Source organism: Eulemur rufifrons, chromosome 15 (assembly GCF_041146395.1).
Source record: "Eulemur rufifrons isolate Redbay chromosome 15, OSU_ERuf_1, whole genome shotgun sequence".
Taxonomy (NCBI): Eukaryota; Metazoa; Chordata; class Mammalia; order Primates; family Lemuridae; genus Eulemur; species Eulemur rufifrons.
This window is the reverse complement of record NC_090997.1, coordinates 54337334-54363548: the sequence shown is the minus strand read 5'-3', so window position 1 is coordinate 54363548 and position 26215 is coordinate 54337334. Positions and strand designations below refer to the sequence as shown.

The 26215-nt window shown below is 35.1% G+C and overlaps 1 protein-coding gene across 1 annotated transcript in view; it reads left to right on the top strand.

Moving 5' to 3' along the window:
- The window catches only part of FBXL4 (F-box and leucine rich repeat protein 4), a 69425-nt gene extending 67162 nt beyond the window's left edge, over positions 1–2263 (top strand). The window contains exons 8-9 of the mRNA XM_069487784.1: positions 194–506; positions 1390–2263. Coding sequence (XP_069343885.1) covers positions 194–506; positions 1390–1553 — 477 coding nt within the window. The 3' untranslated portion in view covers positions 1554–2263. The remainder of the gene's footprint in view (positions 1–193; positions 507–1389) is intronic.
- Positions 2264–26215: the final 23952 nt, after the last annotated feature.

Below are 26215 nucleotides of genomic sequence, written 5' to 3'. Positions count from 1 at the left end.
AAGTGATTACTCTTGCTGTTTTATGAAGCAGTGGCAGATTTGTGAGATGAGTGGGCAGATCTGTATTAATAAGAGTGTGAGTATATTTAAATGGAAGCAAACAATAGGAGATGAGTAGGAATGTTCCAACTTACTCTAAACAGTTTGCATTTCTGAGTGTAACATGTAAAAATTGGAATTGTTTGATTTCCAGATTGAAGACTATGACGTGATAGCTAGCATGATAGGAGCCAAGTGTAAAAAACTCCGGACTCTAGATCTGTGGAGATGTAAGAATATTACTGAGAATGGAATAGCAGAACTGGCTTCTGGTTGTCCACTTCTGGAGGAACTTGACCTTGGCTGGTGCCCCACTCTGCAGAGTAGCACTGGGTGCTTCGCCAGACTGGCACGCCAGCTCCCAAACTTGCAAAAACTCTTTCTTACAGCTAACAGGTCTGTGTGTGACACAGACATTGAAGAACTGGCATGTAATTGTACCAGATTGCAGCAACTGGACATACTAGGTAAGGACACAGTATATAAATTGACACAAAAGCTAATTTCAGAGTCTTTGTAAGGCAAAACAAATTCTTGGATAAAGTAAAAAACTTATCCTAAGACTGCTTGGTTTGATAGGAAGTACAAGATAGATCAGTTAATGTGGGGGATGATTATATATGTACTTAAGTAACATAGTGAGGATGATAACAGAATTTTATAGTTGAACCTATCAAAAGCTTTAAATAACCATTAATTTTCAGTCTAGTTAGAAGAGTGAGAATTTCCATGAGCTGTTTCTCCATTTTTATTAAGGACAGAAAATAAGAAATGAACCTATTTGCTGTTTGTGTAATGAATTCAAGTTAGATATTTTCCAAAAAGCTTCTTTAAAATTTAAATTCTTAATTAAGGAGTATTGTGAAATTCTCATCCCTGATAATTCTAGTTTTTAGGAATAGTCCTTTCCCCGTCAGATCCATTGAAAATCCTTTCCAACTCTGGGATTCCTTGTGTCCTACCATATTTTGTTGCTGCTTACTTTAGCCAGGGGTGCTAGCAGTGCCACAGTTATCATTGCCCACACAATTGGTACTTTGTGAACTCACATCGCACTTGCACATTTCACATCAAATGCATTGTGAAAATTATTTGGAACTGGGGTGACAGAAATAGGAAAGTCTGGAGGAGCTGATTTAAAGGGGTAGGAGGTAGAAATGAAGATGGCGAGTAGAGTATTTACAAGATTCAGGTCCAAGATGCCAAACTGGCGGGGAAATTCAGTTTTTATTTTTTTAACAGGACCGTTTCAATATGCAGTCTTTTGTTTTAAAAAAAAAATGCTTTTAATTTTTAAAAGGTCAAATGTTATACTTAAGGTGTCTTGTTTTGTTTTGTTTTTTTAAACAGGAACAAGAATGGTAAGTCCGGCATCCTTAAGAAAACTCCTGGAATCTTGTAAAGATCTTTCCTTACTTGATGTGTCCTTCTGTTCACAGATTGATAACAGAGCTGTGCTAGAACTAAATGCAAGCTTTCCAAAAGTGTTTATAAAAAAAAGCTTTACTCAGTGACTTGATATGTATTCTGTAGTAAGTTAAATGTGCTTTTGCAGGGTTTTATTGTGGGGTTGGTTTTGTTTGTTGTTTAGTTTTTATATGGTAAGAATTAAGACATTTATAGATTTAAAAATATGAAATTGTCCATTAAATCAAGTAAAAATGTACACAAATGTTTTCACAAAATATTGCAAGCACTTTTCTTCAAGAATATGTAAGTGGATGAAATTATTTTTACCTTATTTTAATCAGTGATATGCTTTAATCAATAATTATGTGATTAATAAAAGAATAACATGGAGACATGTTAACTTATTTTTAAAGGAATACTTTGACCAATACAGCATCATGATATTTATGCAAAAAATAAAGTTAATTTTTCACACCTCCATGTAAGGATGGGTGCCTTATTAAGCCTATGACCTGGGAAATATTTTGTTTGGTATGGACAAAACTGTCAGGGCTAGTTTGAGAAAGGGACTTGTTTTTTTATCTGTTGAGTTTATTTTTTCAAGCCGATGTATAAACTGTTCAAGTGGAAAATTTGTAGTTTTCCTAGCCAGGTGGTGGCAAGTGCCTGTAGTCCCAGTTACTAGGAAGGCTGAGGCAGGAGGATCGCTTGAGACCAGGGGTTGGATGCGGTAGTGTGCCATGATTGTGCCTGTGAACAGCCACTGCACTCCAGCCTAGGCAACATAGTGAGACCTCATCTCTTAAAAAAAAAAAAAAAAGAATTGCAGTTTTTTACACTTTTCTTCTAATATATTTAGCTATTTCACTACTGGATAATACCAATATAAAAATATGGACATAATCAAGAACAAGAGGTAAACTACTGAAGGAAAAAGCTTTCCAACTGTTAAGCAGATGCCTTTTTAAAAATTTGCCACAGGGAAAAGTTTAAGGCTTCTGACTTATGTGTGGATTTTATTTATATTTTGTCCTGTGCTCCAGCATCTTAAATATTAGAAATCAACTACAGTGTGGGAGTAGTGGGGGGAGGGCAAAAGATAATAAACATTGTTTTGTTAAATAATGAATTGACTTAGTTCTGCTACTAAGAAAGTAGACAGAATACTTTGTGTCATGAAAAGGCAGGGTTGTTTTGACGAGGAAACTAATATTAACTGTGTAATGTAACAAAATTCATTTTTCGACTCAAAGCAAAATTCATATTCCAACATCCAAATGCCCTAGAGTGATCTTGTAGAACTGTGCTGTCCATCACAGTAACCACTAGCCATATGTGGCTATTTTATTTAATTTTAATTAAATTTAAGCAAAAATTTACTCTTTCAGTTGGACTAGCCACAGTTCAAGTGTTCAGTGGTCACACGAGGCTGGTGGTAATCACGTTGGCAACTTAGATGTAGAACATTTCCATCATTGCAGAAAGTTTTATTGGATAGCACTACTCTAACATTTCTTATGTTGTAATATTTATTTAAGAAAAAGCACATTTCATTTAAAAATTGGCATAGTTAATATATATTTCTGGACAATTTTTGAGGGTATTCTCAATAGTACATATGTGAAAGCACTTTTTCCCCCAAAGTTCTTAAGCTAGTAAATTTATACATAAGGCAAATAGTAGGCATATTTATTGAATGAATAAGAATATAGTATATTATTAAGTCATATGTCAAATTTTTAAAGTGTAAATGTTATGAATTATTACCAGTGGTGCTGTGTTTATTCTTTTGCAGACTGTAAATAATGTAATATTGTGATGTGTAAAATGTTAAAAGATTAATACAATCTCTTCTACATTAAAAAAGAATGTGTATGAGAATTGCTGTCCTGGTCATATGCATAATATGCCCCACTCGGTCTTCTATTTGATGGAAGAAGTAAGGGGTGATTGGAATAGGATTTTGTTGTCCTCTGTTGTTATCTTCATGCACTAGGATTTTCTTTTCACCCACAAATGTATATAAACATTTTAAGTGTTTTATTCAGTGGACCTTTGGCAGGGGGAGATACATCATTTGACTAACAACTGTGTGAATTCATACTTTTACTTAAGCTAATAGCTAACATTAGGATGATGTTTACTTTATGCCAGGCACTATTGCATGACAACTCCATAAAATATATGCCATTACTTACCCCCATTTACTGATGAAGAAATTGAGGCAACCAAAGATTGAGGAATTTACTCATGATTATATAGCTGTTAGTGACAGAGCCATCACACAAATCCAGGCCATCTAGCTTTGGAGGCAGTGCATTCAACCTATGCTTTTAAGTGTCCAGAGTGGCTTCTGGTTCTAGAGCAGAAGTCAGGAAACTTTTTCTGTGAAGAGCTGGATATTTTAGGTTTTGTAGGCTAAGAGGCAAAACTGAGATTATTATGTAAGTACTTAAATAACTAGAGAAAAAACAAATATGTACAAAAATTTTATTGACAAAATTCAAATTGATAATAACAGAACTTTTTTTGCAATATGGTTTTACTAATGAGAAGAATTAAATGCTTTGGAGGAGGACAACATTTCACTTAATTGGGGTTAAAAGTTAGTATTTCCTATCATCACAGTTGACTATAAGTATTCATCTGTTAATGCTGATCTGTAATAAGATTTTACATATTTCAACTTTGAAAATGCCTTTTCTTCCAGACAGGTATTGCCAAATATATTAATCCATAAGATTATGATTTTCAGTGATCATGTTCATCACTTGGAAGGCACTGATAAAAATCTGTTAGGTTATTTCTTTCCTTGATATTTTCTTTTTAGCATATTCTTTGCTGATTAATCACTTCCGATTGTACATTAGGTGAAAGCTCCCCAATTGCACAGTTAAATGAATTTTGAAAAATGTAAATTTCCTTTACACTTGCATCAAAATCCAAATACTGCTGGAACTGTAGCATGAGTTACAAATTTGGGTGAGAATGGAGATCCTGCTTCTTTGTCTTACTTTTTGATAACATAGGAAGTAGATAAAGCAGTTTATCATTATTTGTGATTCAAACAATGTTAATTGTCATCAAAATGACTTAAGTATGTTTCACATATAAACACTTCTCTTGCCTTGTAATTTTTGGTTGAACTCATTACAAAACATTATCAAGTCTGCAGCAAAAGCTGAATTCCAAAGCCATTCAGTGTTCCGTAATAGTGGTTGAGGGTATTTCTTCTTATTCAGAAAAATTTCAATATCAGCCCTGAACTCAAAAACTCACGATAGAGCTGACACTGCTATGCCACCGAACAGCTATATGGTAAGGCAAATCAGAATATTCATCTTCTGTATCAGACAAGAGATAATGGAACTGTTGATGGTTAAATCTATGAGAGCAAATGAAGTTCCCCATTGATAACAACTAGTTCAGTGACACAAGATTGAGTCAAATATATTCCACAAAGTACCTGCTGATGGATAATATAGTAAATAACCACAGTTTTTTAACTTACCCTTATCTTTTCACAAGCTTTGTAAATTTAGCCAACTAAGACTTTTTTTGGCTCTGCACCTTTTTACCACCACCAGTTGTAACACATCGTAGCAGATTCTACTTCAGTTTATATGAAATTCATGTTTTCTTTTTAGAAAATATTCTTGCCTATAATTTTTCCACACAGACAATTCATAGACACTGACCCTGGTCACTTCAACCTTGGTATTGGCTCATCAAAGAAATAATAACTAGGCAATATCAGTAACAATCTATTGACTAATCAAAAGCCAAGGGAAACCACTCAGAGTCATTTGCCATGTTTTTTAATTGACTATTGATGTTGTTCCCAATGTTCTCAATTCTTTGAGTAACTAACTGTTCTTGCCAAAAGGCTGATTTAATAGTCTTAAGCAAGTTCACTCTGGACACTTCATCAACTACAATTTCTTTAATTCACCATTGGTAATAGGTTTTTCTTGCTTGGCTAACAATCGAGTCACTTACTTTGCAGCTTTATTTTTATTTTTTTGTTTGTGTTTTTGTAAATTCTTCAGTGATATCTTGTTTTAAATTTTTTAATTTTTCTGACCACTGCGTGTCTATAAATTGAGAATATTGTGATGAGTGTTTGGTCCAACATACATCACATTCTTCTAGAATAGCTATGATGTCATTGTATATTAAACACCATACTTTGACATCTAATTTGATATTTTTAAAAAAATCCATATTCAACTGTGCCTTAAAAACGTCAATTGAAGTTTGCCTTTCTCTTTTTTTTTTTTTAATATTATGGGGTGTGCACTAGTAATAAAGAACTAAAATACTATGCTATGCCAGCATGTGTGGCACTCAGAATGCTGGTGGTTATGACAGCCTCACTGCAATTTGCGGCATGCCGAGTGGGAGTGCAAAACGATGAGGGCAATGCGGAAGTCTCTTGCAACCACTCACCCCTGCCATTATAATATGAAAGCAGTCATAGACAATACCCAAATAAATGTGGCTATGTCCAGTGAAATTTTATTTATGGATACTGAAAGTTGAATTTCACACAGTTTTCATGTGTCACAAAATAATATTTTTTCCCCCAGCTATTAGGAAATGTAAAAACCATTCTTAAGGAGCAGGCTGGATTTGGCTTGTGGAACAAATTTGTGACCTCTGTGCAACAGTCCTCAACCTTTTGGGCACCAGGGACCGTTTTCATGGAAGACAATTTTTCCGTGGACTGTGGATGGGCGCGTGGTGTCATGGGGAGGCTGTGGTGCAGAGCTCAGATGGTGATGCGTGGGCCCTTTCCTAACAGGCCAGGGACCGGTAATGGGCCTCGGCCAAGGGGTTGGGGACCGCAGCTCTAGAGTATTCTCAAATCAATCAATCCAGGCTTGCCCATTCCTAATTTTATAAACCACATTCAAACCTGTTCTCAGCTGTTATCTTTTTTATTTTACCATTTATATTTTAAGATGAAGAATAGTATTTTATTTTGTTAGAGAAAACAAAAGTGTTTACCATAACAAGAAAGAATTTATGTAGACTCTGTTCATTAAAATTTGAAGCCAAATGACTCATTGTTAGCTTTCACAACTGACTTAAATTTTTGCATAATTATTTATCTTTTAGCATTTTGCTAAGGTAAATTATCTTCCCAGAGGCTAGTAATAAAGATATGTCCTTGACTCTGTTTGGGAGCATAATTAAATGATCTTCTCAATGTAAATTGCTCTGAAATAAGATCTTAAAAATACACAATATAGACAATACTCAGGTGCTTGGTTTTGAACCAGTATGTGACAAAGAAAATCGGATTTCTTTGTGGAATTACTTTTATTTTTTGGTGTTTCCCAGGAATTAACTAACAACTAAAAACTCATATTTGCAAGTGTAGTAATACTAAGGAGAGTCAGTAAAAATTACATTTGGCTACCATGTATATTAATAATAAATGTTTGGCTTTTAATTTTTAATTTTCAGGCATTAAAGGATGCCTATTACTTACAGAGTAATTTTCATTTCAAAGCCATTTATCACACATTTATCAGTGTTGCATCTAGTTTTCTCCATTTAGCACATTTGATATTTCTACTTCAGAGAAATTTTTCTTTTTAACTACACTGAAAATCTTGTCACTGACCCTTAACTGCCAATCATAACCTCATTTGCTTATTGACAATATACTGCTAGAAACCTAGGCTTCAAGTATAAAACCATAGCTGTTAGAATAGTTTTTGGCAACAGCTAACATTCTGTTGAGTCATTTGCTTTAATCAGAGATCATGATTTATTATATATTTTTTATAAATATGGATAGAATCCAAGATTTTTTCTTTGGCACAGCAGAAAGTGTGCGCAAGATTTTTGCCTCTAAGTCTAAATTTTTGGCTTAAATTTTTGTGCATATGAATACTATTAATGGTGTATTTGACTACATTTTGAATGGAAAAAGGTAGTTTTGTGGAAATTGACATTTTGAGAGAGATTTTTATCTATGTATTTGGTAAAGTAATACAAATTAGTGAAATATTAGTTATAAAAATTTTGAGGAAAAATTTAAAAGCAAAGCAGTCATATGATCAGATAAGTTGACTAGAATACACCAAAGATATAACAAGTGTTTGTTACAAATGAAGGTCTGTACAAACAACTAAGATGTTTTAAATTTTATTTACATAAAAATGCTGTTCAATGTCTAATGCTTTGTGTTGTTTGTATTATTCTGTACTTTAGAATAATAAGATAAGCTTGTAAGTATCTCATTAGCTCCCTTTCAAAATTGATCATTTCAGGACACTGCTGAAAATAATGGAAATTTTGAGTAAATAGGTTTGTGTCACAGCCCCTGTGCAATTAGACGAGAATAAGCCTGGAAGATCTACGTGCATAACACTAACAGTCAGTCCATTCACACACTATGAAATGACAGCAGGTTGGGTGCATTTTAAACCCTAAAATTACTTGAGTCTGCAATTAAACTGTAAACTGAGTTCACACTGTTATTATACTTCTTTCTACCTTCTCAGTAATTCCCCCAAAGTAAGATTTATTTACTTAAAAGTTTGGTTTGTTACTTAAAACACATCAGTTTAATACAAAGTTTTCCTCCTTTTACTTGCAAAGTACCATGTATTTGCTTTTTGTATAAACTAATCCCTTCATTACTGTAGTTCTTAAGTTGTTCCACATTTCTTAGTCGTGCCCAAACTACTTGTGGTAAACTAGGATGGAATGAATGACATGAGGTAAGACATTCATCCATCTGTTTAGTGTGTGTGTGTGTGTGTGTGTGTGTGTGTATTAAATATGAAATGTCCAATTTCAAATCAAAAGTGGTTTATTATATCTCAAACAAGAAGCAGTAAAGCAGTACAGTTAATCAAAGTATGCACCTAAACTCTCAACACAGTTTTGCCATCTCAGTGGTAGCTTGTTTATGCCAGCAGCCAAGAAGCCTGGAGAGTGAGTGGCAATGAAATCGTGAAAGGCATTTTCCACAGCTTGTTGAGAATTGAATGTTTTGTTGCAAGAAGTGGTCCACAGCCTGGAAGGAGTGGTAGTCAGTTGGTGCAAGGTCTGGTGAATACTGTTGAATATGGTGGATGACAGTTTTCAAGTCGAGCCTCTGTAGTTTGAGCAGTGTTGTTTATGCAACATGAGGTCAAGCATTTTCCTGAAAGAGGATTGGCCTGTCTCTATTGACCAGTCTTGGTGGCTTAATCACAAGCATCCTCATCATTTCGTCCGGTTGGTTGCAGTAAACATCCACTGTAATGGACTGAGCAGGTTTCATGAAGCTATAGTGGATAATACCAGCACTGGACCACCAAACAGACACCATTAGCTTTTTTTGAAGAATGTTTGGTTTTGGACTGTGTTTTGGCAGTTCATCTTTGATATGAAATCAGACATTTCATACTTAATAACCAATTTCCTTAAGTACTAAGTTTGACAGTTGATATCTCTGACATTTCACTTTGACACTTTGTTTTATTTTTATCATGAAGGTACATCCTCATTCTTTCAAACGTGTGTTTTGGCTTGTGATTATCTTTCAAATTTTTTTCAGAGCAATTTTTGTGAAACCATGGATAAGTCAAGAATTCGTGTTATTTTCGAATATCAGTTCCATCATGGAACCAATGCAGCCCAGACAGCTGTATATGTATACGTATATATTCACATATGTGTGTGTGTGTGTGTCTATATATATGCACACAGACATACATACAACATATATATATACATATATATACACGCACACACACATACATACAACAAAATGTATTGATAGCTTTGTGCTAGGCACAGATTAGGGTAGGAGTGCTGGTTATAGAAAATGCATATAAAAGACCACAAAGCAATTTTTAAAATGGTTCCATGTCTAGAAAATATTCTGTGGTAAAATAATCATGAAGTACAGTGGGTTAAACAAAGTTAGGCAGGTTTCTTTTTTTAATGAAAAATAAGTTTATTTTAAAGTATTAAGGGGGTACAAATATTTGTGTTTACATGGATTGCTTTTGTAGTGCTTGAGTCAGGGTTAAAATGTGCCTGTCACCCAGATAGTGTTCATTGTACCCATTAGGTAGGTTTTTGCCCATTTCCTCCTCTTCCTCCTCCTTGCTTGATTTTCGTTGAGTTTTACTTCTCTCCATGCACATGTGTGCTCATCAGGTTTCTTTACTGCTCAACTTCAGGGCCCTTAGAATGCTAATGGACTCTGTGAAGTCGGAGTGAGTTAAGGTTAGTAATGTTTCCCTGTCTTCTATGGAATACCTGTCAGTATCTTTAGAAAACTTGAGTTTCTCAGAGCACAGTTTGGGAAATGCCACTAAGCAGCATTTATTATAAAAGGTATTCATTAGGGTAACATTTAGCATAATTTGCTAAAGATTATATATTGTAATTTGTTTCTAAAAAAAGTATTTTTTGTTATTTAACAAGATTTGGAAGTTGAGTAATACTTTGGTGATGTGATTTAAAAAAATATTTTTGAGCATGATTACTTTTTATTTTGACTTATAATTTCTAAGTTCAGTTTTTATACATGTATTAGATTTTTAAAGTATGCATTTACTTTTGGTATCCTAAAAATCTGTGAAATATGAATCATAGTTAATAATTGGCAACACCTAAAGGAACTGCTGTACCGTCTGATGGTTTTTACTATTTGAATATAGGATTTCACAGTCAGGTTGCTTTAATTAATATTTATATGTTGTGCTACTCCATAAACTATTTTAATCATCTGTTGTACAGTAATAGAGAAAAGTAGAAATTTTAGATTAACTTCTGATTAGTGACTATTTAAAAATGTGTTTTTTTAAAAGTGTAGTAACAGTTCACTATTAGCATTTGTTTTACTAAAGTCTGAGAATGAGGGAAAGGGGTAATTTATCACAAGAATAATTTATTCTCAAATAGATTTTTTTTACATTGAACTCTGTTATGTGAGTAGTACACACATACAATACTTATTTCAGTCTGTTCAGTAGGTATGTGTTTATTTTGTTAAACTGTTTTTTTAGTGGGAAGTTATATTTCTGCAATGCTTTCTATAGAATATAAATTGCTGCTAAGATTACAACAAAGGCCAGAGAACTGTTAATACTAAACACAAATTCTGCCACACCATTGTTCTTCCTTGAGATATTTTTGCTGACAGATACCCCAAATAAAAATTTCAAAACCCTGGTAACTTTGTTTAAAAGTCCTAAAAATAATTCCATTCAGTAAAACCTAAACCAAGAATTAACTGGTCCTTATTATCAGAAACATTTATAAAATTGAAAGACCTTACAATTTGTGTATCTAACTTATATTATCCTCACTGTAGGCAGAGTGTGTCTGGCCATGTGCATCTACACAGAAAAGAGAAACACTATTAGACTGTGTTAGAGGACTCTTCTGTCTCTGTCTTTCAAAATATTTTCTGCTTTTCAATCTATACACACTTTTTGCAAAATCAAGAGTCTCATTTTCTATTCTAGGTGCATCTGTTTTACCAGGGCCTAGAGCAGGAGCTGGAAGTGCTCTGGGAGCATCATCAGGCCACCACCTTTCTCCGTGCCTTCAGCTCTTCCAAACATTTGTGGCAAGCTACCGGTTTTAATTTTGTAGCTTAAATTACCCCTCATAAACCAAACTTGGCTATTTTAAAATTTGTTAAATATTAAGATACCTAATTGTTAAAGAAGGTGAATTTCTTAAGCCTGGCGGTACACTGATAAACCACCAACTCTAGGGAGAAAAAAAAGCCCCAATTTGTAGGGCTTTCCAATTTTTGTCATGTAAATACCATCATCATGGCTGATTTTAAGCTATCGATGTGAAGTCACTTAATGCCAAGTTGGGATGAGATGCACACACTTTGCTCTTTTGAGTTGATATGAACTAGCTCCAGGTCCCCGCAACCAGATGAATTTATTAAACATCGATCTCATAATTTCTGAAAAAAGGCATAATAAGCTATAGCTAGCTTTCCCCCAGAGGTGGTATTATCTGTAGTCAAATGGTCCTTCAAAATCTATGAAATTCCTATTTGCCATCTAATACATTGCAAGAATAAAATTAACAGAAATTTTTCTAAAAAATATCTGATAATCATACTGAGAAGAATTAAAAATATTAAAAAGGTAAGCTTTGAAAAACTTTATAAGGAAAAGCAAATTATTTTTGCTGATGTAAATCTGACATAAATCATGTAAACTGATAGAGCATTGTGTGTGGGGGGGATTATAATTTTTTTAAAAATTTCCCTACATTTCCATGGGCTTTGAAAATTATATCCCCAAATAAATTGTGGCATTTCCTTTCTGCATGTTGGTGCAATTTTACATTATGAAATTGTCATGTAGATTCATTACACCTATTTTCCAAACACAAATGACCATAATTCAAATATGTACCTATCATATACCAAGCTCTAAACTGCATAGAAACATTTTATCGCTAATGTATTTGCAGGCACACTGCTAAGATATTTACACAGTTTTATAATAAAGATTCTTGGTCTGGAAACCTCAGAATTTTTACTTTTGATACCTTTCTGCTTCAGGTACCAGCTTTTTGATCTAGATTTGAGAGCCTTTATGTATTTGCTTTTATTAGGCTACAGTGAGTAACATACAACTTCAAAAATTTCGGTGGCTTTCAAAAGAAAAAAATATTTCTCACTCATGGGCACGTTGGCTGCTGTGAGTTGGTTGCTGTAGCTGCACTGCAGGATGTGATTCAGGTTCAGTTTCATTCCATCCAGGGACCACACTGAAAGAGAAGGCCCTGCCTGGGGTATGTCCTTCTAGTGGCAGAGGGCACTAAAGAAAGAGCACTGGCAGCAACATGAAAGGCATTGAGGAGCATCTTAGTGGACACAGTGCTCATCAAGTCTGCTCACATTGTGTTGGCGAAAGCAAGTCATGTGTCCAGATCCAGTCATTGGTCACAGACGACTCTTTCCATGAGGAGCCATTATAAGTCACCTACAAAGGTTTGGGGAACAAATGATTCTGAACAATAATACCCGAGGTAGCACAATGCACCACAAATGTTTGAGTTCACTATAGGTAGCCAAAATATGTCAAAATAATATGAAAGGAGATAACATGGTTAATTTTAAAAAAAGAAATACATTACTGATTACGTTGGTTTAGTTCAGAATTTTTAGAAGGATCCTCATGTTTTGTAAGATTTCCCCAAATATCACTGCTGTGTAATTCTGTGGGAAATAAAAAATAGGATAAACTAAAAAAATGTTTCTAAATCATTGATGGTATAGCAATGAAAGCAATAGAGGAGAAACGAGTCATGAGGAATTCTCAATCTGGACAGAGCTACATTTTGGCTGTTACTTAACTTTGAGTCTCAATTTTCTCATCTGTAAAATGAGAAAATCATTCTGAAGCTTTCTGAGGTGATTCTAACTATAAAGCTCTTATTATAATGCTTTTTTATTGTCACCTAATGAACAAACATATCATTCTGCAATTTTTATTATAGTTTAACTCATTGTTTTTCTTAGAATTATGGCAGAGCGATGGAATTTTAATTTTCTTTTATTCATATCTTTCCTTATTAAAAATGGATTTGAGATAAAGTAATAGAATATCATGTTCCTTGTTATTAATTTTAATATTCAAACTCACCTGGCTCTAAAACATTCAACTCACTAAAAATACTCTTCTTTTACTCTGAGATTTGCTGGTTTAACATCATTATATGTGAGAATCACCTTGTTTAAAATGTAAATTTCCAGTCCCCAAACCCCTGAAGATTCTGATACTAGATAGAACCTAGATAACTACACTTTTAACAAGTACCCCAGGTTCCCAAAGTCATCTAAGCAGTATAAAACCTATAAATTATTTTGGTAATAATGGAAAAAAATAACCTCATATACTGGGATACTACATACTTAGTATAATAATTTAATTGTTAATACCATGCTTCTCATTCTTTATTTGGTGTTTGTATTTTGTCTTCATGAATTTATTTATTTAGTGTATCTAAGTGATGAAATTATGTTTATATGTAAACTTTAGAAATGTAGAAACCAAAATATCTTAATGTTCCTTTGAAATGAAAATGCTTTGATTAGCATTAGCTTTCTCCACATGCATACAGGGTATATCAATCTCAGAATGAAATACTACAAAACTAGAACTACTGTTAGATTATTACACCCAGTTTCTCTGCTTCTTCCCTTATTTCCTTACAATTAATCTCTATGGCCATAATGTTCTGTTTAAAACATAGTCAGATCGTATCATATCTGTGCTTAAAGCCCTCCAGAATAAAAATCAAAGCCCTTATCTTGGTTACCTGTAGGATTTTATCGCCACAACTCCTTCTCCCATCCCCCACCATGTTCCCCGCTGAAATGCTCTGAATCTTTCCCCATAGATCTTCACTACTCCAGCTCTTACTTTCTTCAGGTCCCTGCTCAAATATTGCTTATGCACAGAGGCCCTTATCGACCATCCAAAATAAAAAAGCATATTCCCCTCTACCTGTCAATTTCTAGCCCTTGGAACGGCCTATATTATTTATATTACTTATGACCATTTGACACATGTATCAATTTGTATCCAGTCCTCTATAATGTTAAGCCTTATCAGCACAAGGACTTTGTTTTGTTCACTGCTGTATTGCCAGGGCTTAGACTAGTACTTGGTACGTAGTAGGTACTCAATAAATATTTGTTGAATGAATATTAGACATCATCCACAGCTTGTCCTATCTCTATTGTAAGGCAAGACTATTAAAATCCTAGTTTTATAAAGTAGGCTATGTTTTTAAAGGCAATTTTATTTTCTCTTAATTTCCCATCTATTTCAAAAGTCATTTTAATTTATTACTTTTAGCTTTATCATCCCATTGGCAAACTATTCTTTCCATCTTCTTCTTGTCTATTTTTCAATTATGCGTGATACTTTACTGTGAATTATGGCAATTTAAAGTTGATATTTAATTTCAACAAGTTTTAATTACTTAATTGAAATATGAAACTCCAACTATGAATTCAGTGTTGATTAAAGGCACCAGATTTACATTCCCATAAAACTAGGCACTTACTTTCATGGGATACATATATGGGAAAAGTACATGAATGGGCAATAATATTCAAGATTTCATCTGAAAATTAGAAATCTTGATTTAAAAACAAACTAAGTGAAAGAATAATTTATTCCCCAGCATCTTCTGATACATGCCAAAATATGTACTAGCAGAGGTTTTTATGCCATAAAGATATGCCCGCTTCTAACAGAACTGAGGTTATTTAGACAATAGGTTCAAAACACTTTGAAAACTGAAGGGAAAAAAGTATCTGTTGAAATGTATAATGTATTTTTATTTTTAGCAAAATAAGATTGATCCACATTAAAGCTGTCCACCTCTTTGAACATGTCTCCCTCCCTCACCTGGACGTCCCTGCTTCTTGCTTACTGCCTGCACTAGTGCCTGGAAATGCTCTACGTGTCAGTACACTGTCGGAGACCTACAGATCTGCTTGGACTAAAGCTCAAATAACACCTGTCCTAAGCACATAAGCTCAACACCAAATACTTAATTAAGTTGAGTAGTGGGCCTAGAAGATTCTCCAAATGATGTATAATTTTAGAGTCAAAGGAGGCCAGACTATGGGATCTCCTATGTTTAGCACATAGAAGAATTCATTCCCCTCAAATCTGAATGGTTCTTATCCCATTTTATTGCCAGTAAACATATTATCATGTGAGATCCCAGCTTTCATGTAACCATACCTGGTGGCATGTTGATTACATTGGACTACTTCCATCATGGAGGGGGAAGCATTTTGTTCTTTCTGAAATAAACACTTACTCTGGATTTGGATTTGCCTTCCCTGTGCAGTACCTCTGCCAAAACTGCCATCTGTGGATTTACAGAATGTCTTGTCCACCATCATATACAGCATTGCTTCTGATCAAGCAAGGCTCATGAAATTCACTGGTCTTACCACATTCCCCACTATCCTGAAACAGCTGGCTTGATAGAATGGTGGAATTGCCTTTTGAAGACTCAGTTACAGTGCCAGCTAGGTGGCAAAACCTTGAAGGGCTGGGGCAATGTTCTCCAGGAGGCTGTATATGCTCTAAATCAGTGTCAATATATAGCAATGTTTCTCCCATAGCCAGACTTCATGGGCCCAGGAATCAAGGGGTAGAACTGGAAGTAGCACCACTCACTATTTTCCCTAGTGATGCACTAGCAAAATTTTTACTTCCTCTTCCTGTGACCTTATACTCTGCTGGACCAGAGGTCTTAGTTTCAAAGGAAAGAAGCCTTCCACCAGGAGATACAACAATGATTCCATTGAATGGAAGTAAACTTCCACCTGGCCACTTTGGGCTCCTCATGGCTTTGAGTCAATAGGAAAAAAGGGAGTTATGGTGCTTGTTGGGGTGATTGATCCTGACTACCAGGGGGAAATTGGACTGCTAATGGAGGTAAGGAAGCATATATCTGGAATATAGGAGATCCTCTGGGGCCATCTCTTAGTATTAACATGCTCTGTGATTAAGATAATGGAAAACTACAATAACCTGATGTGTCAGGACTACTAATGGTCCAGATTCTTCCTTCAGGAATGAAAGTTTGGGCCACCAAAGCAGGTAAAAAAGTACAACCAGCTAAGATGCTTGCTGAAGGCAAAAAGAATATAGACTGGGTAGTGGAAGAAGGTAGTTATAAAAACCAGCTATGACCATGTGACCAGTTACAAAAATGAGAACTGTAATCATCATTAGTATTTCCTCATGTCGTTTTGAATATGTGTATGTGTAAAAAAATCTTTGTCTTCTTCCCTCTTTTATCCCTTGTCATGTAATATAAGATGTATTGACTGTATATGATAGTACTTAAGTATTGTTAACTTCACATCATAGTATTTAAGTTATGGTATATCGAAGGGAAGAGTACACATCATCCAAGGACTTTATATCCTCATCTGGGAAAAGGTTAGTATATTTTTGGTTGTATGCAGAATAGTTGTACCACATTAGGTGGAAGTATGACTTTGTTATTGTTTATACATGGTGATTAAGTATGGTTTAAGGAGATGCATATGGGTGCCAACTTAACCAGGGGTGAACTTGTAATGGTTAGTTTTATGTGTCAACTTGGCTGGGCCATAGGGTGCCCATATATTTGGCTAAACATTATTTTGGGTGTTTCTGTGAGGGTGTTTTGGATGAGATTAATATTTAAATTGGTGTACTTTGAATAAAGAAGATTGCCTTCCATAATGTGGGTGGGTCCTATACAATTATTTGAAGGCCTTTAGAGAACAAAAAGACTGGCCTTCCCAGAACAAGACAGAATTTCTCTAGCAGACTGCCTTTGGACTTCATCTGCAGCATTGACTCTTTCTGGTTCTACTGCACACTGCTTTCAGACTGGAATTCAGAGCATTGGCTCTCCTGGATCTCCAGCCTGACAGCCTGTCCTGCAGATTTTGTACTTGCCAGTCTTTATAATCACATGAGCCAATTCCTTATGATAAATCTCTTTTTCTGTATATAGATACATCCCATTTGCTCTGTTTCTCTGGAGAACCCTAACAAATATACTTCCCAACAAGGCCAAAAAAGCTTGTGGCCTACAAATTATGTGCAGGAAATTAAAGACATTTTATTAACTGGATTCAAAATAGTTCACAGATACTGAAGTCCATGACATGCAATCATGCAAAGCTAACAGAAGTTTGTATTACATAAACCTTATCTAAGAGATCTGGTCATTCATTGAACTTTAAGTGTAGACTTTTCTATTACAATGCTCTTGCCTACCTTACAAACATCTACTTTATTTTTTAATAAGCATAATTTTTGTAGAAGCCTTGCTTCTTTATGACCTTGAGACTCGGAATACTTAAGTTTAATACTTTATCATTGCAGACATTTTTAAATTCTATTAGCTGACATAATAGCACCAATATGCAATGAAATCTATTTTCAACTTTCATGTATTAACAATAATGGTAACTTGATTTCTTTTTTATAAAATATTTTTGTTGCATGCAATGCTACTTAATTTCTGTAGGCTGAATACAAACTAGGAAGAAAAATTTGGCTACTACATTCATTAAATCAATTACATATGAAATTGGACCACAGAAAAAAGTAAAAAGTTATGGGATATATTTTTAGAATCATCTCAGAAACTTATGTGAGATATTGAGGCTCTGTAGAATAGTTTACAAAACAGAATAAATTATAGTACAGCATTAGTAGACTTCTTGCAAGAAGAAAAGCAATTTTTGAAGTTCCTTCAAGGACAAAAGATAATGGATGTTTTTATAGTTTACATCTGGACTAACTCTATTAGTGTCATTAGTGGTAATGTATTCCAGAAGCCATTTAATGTAATTATGCAGATAATTTTTTTTCATTAAGAATGTTGTGGAATTTCAAATAAGAACATTTTTTTAGATGAAATCTTTGAATCTTTTAAGAATAGTTCCCTCAAAAGGTCTATTACCTATACAGTAAGTAATAGGGAAACTCTAGGTTAAGAGACTACTAAAACTCTTCGCTTTTGTAACTTGCCTACATATTGGTACAACCTATTTCTTTAAGTTGGTAAGTCAAGATAGAAAAGAAAAGAACTCTCCAAATTCCTTTACTTTTAGGTCTTAGCCTAGAGATGTTTAAAATATAAGCATTACTACTATGTTAAAAATACATTAATTATAGTGGACACTTTTTTTTCCCTATTCAACCACTTTTTTTTTTTTTTTTTTTTGAGATAGAGTCTCACTCTGTTGCCCGGGCTAGAGTGAGTGCCGTGGCGTCAGCCTAGCTCACAGCAACCTCAAACTCCTGGGCTCAAGCGATCCTCCTGCCTCAGCCTCCCGAGTAGCTGGGACTACAGGCATGCACCACCATGCCTGGCTAATTTTTTGTATATATGTATTTTAGTTGTCCATATAATTTATTTCTATTTTTAGTAGAGACGGGGTCTCACTCTTGCTCAGGCTGGTCTCGAACTCCTGACCTCGAGCGATCCACCCGCCTCGGCCTCCCAGAGTGCTAGGATTACAGGCGTGAGCCACCGCGCCCGGCCTCAACCACATTTTAACCCTTCTTGAATCATCATTCTGATTTTCTTTGGAAAACCACCCCTCTAAGACTCTCAGGACATGTGGTTTGGGTGGGGCTGATGACCTGGCGTTAGAGGTTGGTATGTGAACTGAGAACTGGCCAATTAGAGCATTTCAGTTCCCCACCCCACCCCAGAGTGATTATTTAAAGAGATGGGCAATAAAATTAATTCTGGGCCTCAGGTGGAACTCTCCAATCTGGGGTTCCTGGTAGTACAGTATATAAGCCTAATCCGTCATCAAGCATTCTAGTCGCCAGAATGCGTTCAGCTGCCAGGAAGAGAGCCAGACTCAGTCTTGATAATCCTATTTGTTGCCCCCCTCCACCCCCACAATAGAGTCATTTCAGAAGTTTTATGTTGCAAGACCCAATAAATTCCTTTTCTTTATTTGGGATTTTTATTTGTTTATTAAGATGGTTTGATTTGATTTCAGTTGCTTGCAAATGCAAGAGTTCTAATGGTCATATACTATTATTTTGAAGAAAATATTTTTATAAGCAACTTTTCCTCCCACCCATTTACTATAAATGGCAAGTTTCCTTTTTCTTTTCCAGTAATTCCCTAGCTTACACACAATATTCATGTGCTTCTGTTCTTCTGGAAGTTGGTATTACTTGTGTTTTTGGATTGTAAACTCCCATGGCAATTATAAATAACATTTATGTCAGAGTTGTTCAGAATTTCCCACACACTTAGTAATAAGTGCCTAACAATGTCATTAGGACTGGTGGTTTGAAAATTTTCATCTAGTGTAAAGCCCTTCACTCACATTTCACTTACCTTAGAGGACCATGGGTTGGGCAGTAATGGTACTCCAAGAACTTTTAAATGTTGAGCTTTATGATGATGCAGAAGTGGTAAGACTTCCTTTTGTGAAATTTGTCTTATGACTTGACCTTACAGTGCAAATATGCCTAACCTATAGCACAAACCTATTCTCATATTACTCTTTCTTTTAGTTATTTATTGCTTCATTGTAACCCCTCAGAATGTATGACTTCAAATAATAATGATTTATTCGTTCTCATGATTCTGTGGATTGTTTGGGCAATTCTGCTGTTCTGGAAGTTGGTATGTATTTGTGTTGTGTTGGTATGTATTATGTATCTGTGCTGACTGGTTGCTTCATTCACCTACCTGATTGGCTGGGCTTGGATTCAGCTGGTTTATTGGCTGGGACACCTTGTTTCTCTATTCTGTCAGTATTTCCAAGAGTGCAAGAATAGAAGTTACAAGGTCCTTTATGGCTTGGCCTTACAAGTCTTGTAGGGTCATTCCTATGGCTGCATTTTCTTGATCAAAACAAGACCTTGATAAGAGGAGCAGCACAATTTCGTTGCAGAAAGCATGCAGGATGGGGGCTATTGTGACCATCTTTGGAAACAATCTACCACATTTTTGTTTTTATTTATAATTGCAGGAAAAAAAACCCAATTGGACCTTTTTATTCCCTAATCCCCTCTATGCACACAGTAGAATTCTTCCTGAACCATTTGATACTCAGAATAGTACTCAAAATGAAGTATATTGCTTTTCATTTGGAAGTAAATATTTCTGAAGTGGAAACTATTAGAACATGCAGTTATTTGTAAATACACACGTGCTAGTCTATTTTCTTTGGCTTATATATACAACTGAGCTGATAATTTATAAAATATATAGGCTTTGCTCTTATTTTAAAAGTTAAAACACAAATATTGTTATTACTATCCATTTTGCCTTTTACTTTGCTCTGTAGTGTTTCAATTTTTGAAAACATAAATGCGTTGGAAGAGCCATACAGGCCTTTGAACCAAAACATTACATTATGTAAGTCTGAAAAGTGTAGCAGTAGGTCCAATATGCTTGTCTTTTGTTTTTGAGATATTTGTAAATTTTCTATGAAATGTGATTTATTCAAAAGTTGTAAATCATTTATATAGCTTTAAAACAAGAAAAATTCTTAAGAATACAAGTAAATGTATAAAAATATAAAGAAATTCATAGAAATGGTAAATACCAAATCCAGGATGGTTATCTCTGATGAGGAAGAGAGAAGGTGATTAAGGATCCAAGACTCAGGGTGAAATCATATGTTGGCAATGTTTTATTTCTTAAACTGTGTGGTAGGTATGCAGGTATGTGCATATTTTTTATATCTTTCTATGTAAGAAACTGCAAAATTTTAAAGAGAATTTGATATTTTATATTTATCATCTAATTAAGATACCATTCAAATCTATGCCACATGAAGCTCCTTCAGAAATCAACATTTTTTTTTCTAAAATGTTGCCTCATGATAAGAGTTAATTCTGAAACCTCAGCCTCCCAATACAGTACCATTTTACCTTTTTCTTTTCTTTCCAAATTAAAAGACTATACTAATAACAGCAGAGAAACAGGGCATCCAGCAACTCCTCCACTGGATACCTACGCTTTCTAACTCAGAGCCAATGGCCTCTCTATTTAGTACACTTAGTTGCATCTGAGCGGTTTTATACATGGTACATTTTGTAAAATACCCAGGGGGTATGTATGGGAGTAGTATGTCTACATCTGAAAAAAATGCTTGCAAAATAACTCCAGAAAACTTTAATTCTCTTAATAAATTATAGCTAAATCTTATTCTGACAAATGTTGCAGAAAACACTTTCTCATTTTTTCCCAGTATCCTAAAAATATTAATTTCTAACAGACATTTTAAGTTGAAAAGTTTTTTTCTGAATACTACTTATGGAGCTTCCAAGAAAAAAAAATTAAAGTCCTCTGGTCAGTTTGATTTTAAATAGGAGATGGAAAATAGAACCAACTTAGACTGACTATCTATAGCATAAAGAAGAGGAAGAAAAGTTATATGGAAGTCAGTTCATGCTCTGTTTTTATTTTCCCCTCACTTTTATTAAGGTATAATTAATAAATAAAAGCTGCATATATTTATGGTATACAACATGATATTTTAATGCGTGTATACATTATGAAATGATTAAATCAAGTTAATGAACATATCCATCATTTCACATTTTTTTTTTGTGGTGATAGTATATAAGATCTAATCCCTTAGAAATTTTCAAGTGTACAATGCATTGTTATTAACTATAGTCACCATGATATACATCTCCAGAACTTATTTATCCTATCTAACTGAAACTTTTACCCTTTAACCAATATCTCCCCACCCTCACCCACAGGCCCTGGAAACCACCATTCTACTGTCTGTTCTATGAGTTGAACTTTTTAGGTTCCACATATAAGTGATATCACGCAGTATTTGTCTTTCTCTGCCTGGCTTATTTCACTTCGCCTACTGTCCTCCAGGTTCATCCAGGTTGTCACAAGTGACAGGATTTCCTTCTTTTTAAAGCTCCATAGTATTTCATTGTGCATATGTACCATAATTTCTATATTCATCCATTCATGAACACTTAGATTGATATTCCATATCTTGGCTATTGTGAATAATGTAGCAATGAATATGGGTGTGCAGGTATTTCTTCATAGTGATTTCATTTCTTTTGGATATATACCCAGAAGTGAGATTGCTGGATCATATGGTAGTTCTATTTTTAGATTTTTGAGGAACCTCCACACTGTTTTCCATAATGGCTATACTAATTTACCATCCCATCAACAGTATACAAGGGTTCTCTTTTCTTTATGTCCCCTCTAACACTTGCTATCTTCTGTCTCTTTGATAATAGCCATTCTACCGGATGTGAAGTGATAGTTCATTGTGGTTTTAATTTGCATTTCCCTGATGATTAGTGATATTGAGCATTTTTAAAATATACCTGTTGCAGCCTGAGCAAGAGCGAGACCCCATCTCTACTAAAAAAAATAGAAAGAAATTATATGAACAACTAAAAATATATATAGGAAAATTAGCCAGGCATGGTGGCGCATGCCTGTAGTCTCAGCTACTTGGGAGGCTGAGGCAGGAGGATTGCTTGAGCCCAGGTGTTTGAGGTTGCTGTGAGCTAGGCTGACACCATGGCACTCTAGCCTGGGCAACAGAGTGAGACTCTGTCTCCAAATAAATAAATAAAATATACCTGTTGGTCAGTTGTATGTCTTCTTTTGAGAAATGTCTATTCAGGTCCTTTGCCTTTTTATTATTATTATTTATTTCAGCTTATTATGAGGGATACAAAAGTTCAGGTTACATACGTTGCCCATGTACCGCCTGTCCCCCCAAGTCAAAGCTCCAGGCGTGTGCGTTCCCCAGACAGTGCGCATTGCACTCATCATGTAGGTATATACTCATCCCCTTCTCGCATTCCCCCCCCTCCCTGAGTCAGCACCTTCAAGCATGACCATTCCCCAGACGGTGCGCAACACACTCATCATGTAGGCATACACTCATTCCCTCCCCCCACTCCCCACCTCAGTCTGATATCCGATTGGTATCATTCCCAGATGTGAATTTAGGTGATGATCAGGGAAACCAATTTTCTGGTGAGTACATGTGATGCTTGTTTTTCCATTCTTGGGATACTTCACTTAATATAATGGGCTCCAACTCTCTCCAGGAGAACCATAGAGATGTCGTATCTCCGTTATTTCTTATAGCTGAGTAATATTCCATGGTATACATATACCACAGTTTACTAATCCATTCATGTATTGATGGGCATTTGGGTTGTTTCCACATCTTTGCAATTGTGAATTGTGCTGCTATAAACATTCGAGTACATGTGTCTTTGTTATAGAATGACCTTTGTTCTTTTGGGCATATGCCCAATAATGAGATTGCTGGATCGAATGGTAGGTCTACTTGAATCTGTTTAAGATATCTTCATAATGCTTTCCACAGGGGTTGCACTAATTTGCAGTCCCACCAGCAGTGTATGAGTGTTCCTGTCTCTCCACATCCACGCCAACATGTGTTGTTTTGGGATTTTTTTGATAAAGGCCATTCTCACTGGAGTTAAGTGATAGCTCATTGTGGTTTTGATTTGCATTTCTCTGATGATTAGGGATGTTGAGTATTTTTTCATATCTTTGTTAGCCATTCTTATATCTTCTTTTGAGAAATTTCTATTCATGTCATTTGCCCACTTTTTGATAGCGTTGTTTGATTTTTTTCTTGCTGATTTTCCTGAGTTCTAAATAGATTCTTGTTATCAGTCCTTTATCTGATGTGTAGTATATGAAAATTTTTTCCCATTCTGTAGGTGGTCTGTTTATTCTCATGACTGTTTCTTTGGCTGTGCAGAAGCTTTTTAATTTAATCGTGTCCCATTCATTTATTTTTGTTGCTGCTGTGATTGCCTTGAGGGTCTTCTTCATAAATTCTTTGCCTAGGCCAATGTCTGTAAGAGTCTTTCCTACATTTTCTTCTAGAATTCTAATCGTTTTCACACCTAAGATTTAAGTCTGTTATCCACCGTGATTTGATTTTTGTGAGAGATGAAAGCTGTGGGTCCTGTTTCAGTCTTCTACATGTAGCTATCCAATTTTCCCTGCACCATTTATTGAATAGGGATTCTTGTCCCCAGAGTATGTTTTTGCCTGCCTTGCCATTTTTTTTTTCATTATTCAATTGGGCTATTATTTTCTTGCTATTGAATTGAGTTACTTACATATTTTAGATATTAACTTCTTGTCAGAATTATGCCAATATTTCCTCCCATTCCATAGGTTGTCTGTTCACTCGTCAATTTTTTCCTTTGCTGTGGAAAGCATTTTAATTTGATGCAATCCCATTTGTTTATTTTTGCTTTTGTAGTCTATGCTTTTAAGGGTTATATCCAAAAAAATTATTACCCAGACCAATGTCAAGAAGTTTTCCCCTATGTTGTCTTCTAGTAGTCATACAGTTTTAGGTTTTACACTTAAGACTGTAATCCATTTTGAATCAGTTTTTGTAAATGATGTGAGATATACAAAATTTCATTTGCTTTACATTATATCCAGTTTCCCCAACACCATTTATTGAAGAGATTGTCCTTTCCCCATTGTGGGTTCTTGACATCTTTATAAAAGATCAATTGACTATAAACATGTGGGTTTATTTCTAGGCTCTCTGTTCTGTTCCATTGTTCTATGTGCCTGTTTGTATGCTGGTATGATGCTGTTTTGATTACTATAGCTTTGTAACATATTTTGAAATCAGATAGTGTGATGCCTCTGGTGTTGTTCTTTTTGCTCAAGATTGCTTTGGCCATTTGAGGTCTTTTGTGGTTCCACACAAATTTTAGAATTGTTTTATCTATTTCTGTAAAAAATGTCATTAGAATTTTGATAGGGATTGCATTGAATATCTAGATTACTTTGGGTAATATGGACATTTTAATAACATCAATTCTTCCAATCTATGAACACAGGATATCTTTCCATTTATTTGCATTTTCTTCAATTTCTTTCATCAGTGTCTTCTAGTGTTGAGTGTACAGAGCTTTCACCTCCTTGCTTAAATTTATTCTTAAGTATTTTATTTTTTTGGCTGCTATTGTAAATGGGGTTATTGATATCATTTTCAGATATTTTGTTGTTAGTGTATAGAGATGCTCATGATTTTTGTGTGTTGATTTTTATATCATGTAGCTTTACTGTGTTCAAATATTAGTTCTAATAGTTTTTTTTTTGGTGACTCTTTAGGGTTTTCTGTATGTGAGATCATGTCATAGGCAAACGGAGACAATTTTATTTCTTCCTTTCCAGTGGTATGCCTTTTACTTCTTTTTCTTGCCTACTTGCTCTGGCTAGGACGTCCAGTACTATATTGAATAAAAAGTGGTGAGAGTGGGCATCTTCATCTTGTTTCTGATCTAAAAGGAAAAGCTTTCAGCTTTTTTCATGCTCTGTATCTAAAACCTGGCAGTTTCAGTTACTTTATACTATACTCAAGAGAATACTGACATATTTGTATTCTACCCGCCTCTATGCAAATTGCCTTCCTTTTTCCTAACTCAAAAGTAATCCAGTATACCATTCCTGCCTTTTTTTTTTTTTTTTTTTTGAGACAAAGTCTCGCTTTGTTGCCCAGGCTAGAGTGAGTGCCATGGCGTCAGCCTAGCTCACAGCAACCTCAAACTCCTGGGCTTAAGCGATCCTACTGCCTCAGCCTCCTGAGTAGCTGGGATGACAGGCATGCGCCACCATGCCCGGCTAATTTTTTCTATATATATTTTAGTTGGCCAGATAATTTCTTTCTATTTTTAGTAGAGACGGGGTCTCACTCTTGCTCAGGCTGGTCTTGAACTCCTGACCTCGAGCGATCCACCCGCCTCGGCCTCCCATAGTGCTAGGATTACAGGCCTGAGCCACCGCGCCTGGCCTCATTCCTGCCTTTTAAAAGCTAGAAAATCTTAGAGAGTGTTTGTGTGTGTGCTTTAACTAGGAAGTAGTATTAAATATAAACAAATGTATTCTCCCCAAATGTAACCCCTCATGGTTTTAGTTGACTGAACATGTTAAGGAAATTTTAATGTATGTCTAAATTTTTAAAAAATAGTCTCCTTTTTTTAACTATCTTGAAAACAAATAAACATTTGGATGAAGATATGTGTCAGAAGATATATGAAAAAAGAAGTGGTAGGGCTCAAGCAAGCCTCCTTCTGGGAAGTTACTAGAAGGCTGGCTGCAGTTTTTCTATAAAGATTTCTCCACATCATCGATAGTGCCTACTACATATGAAAAATGTGTGGCCTCTGGTTTATGTTCACTTTCT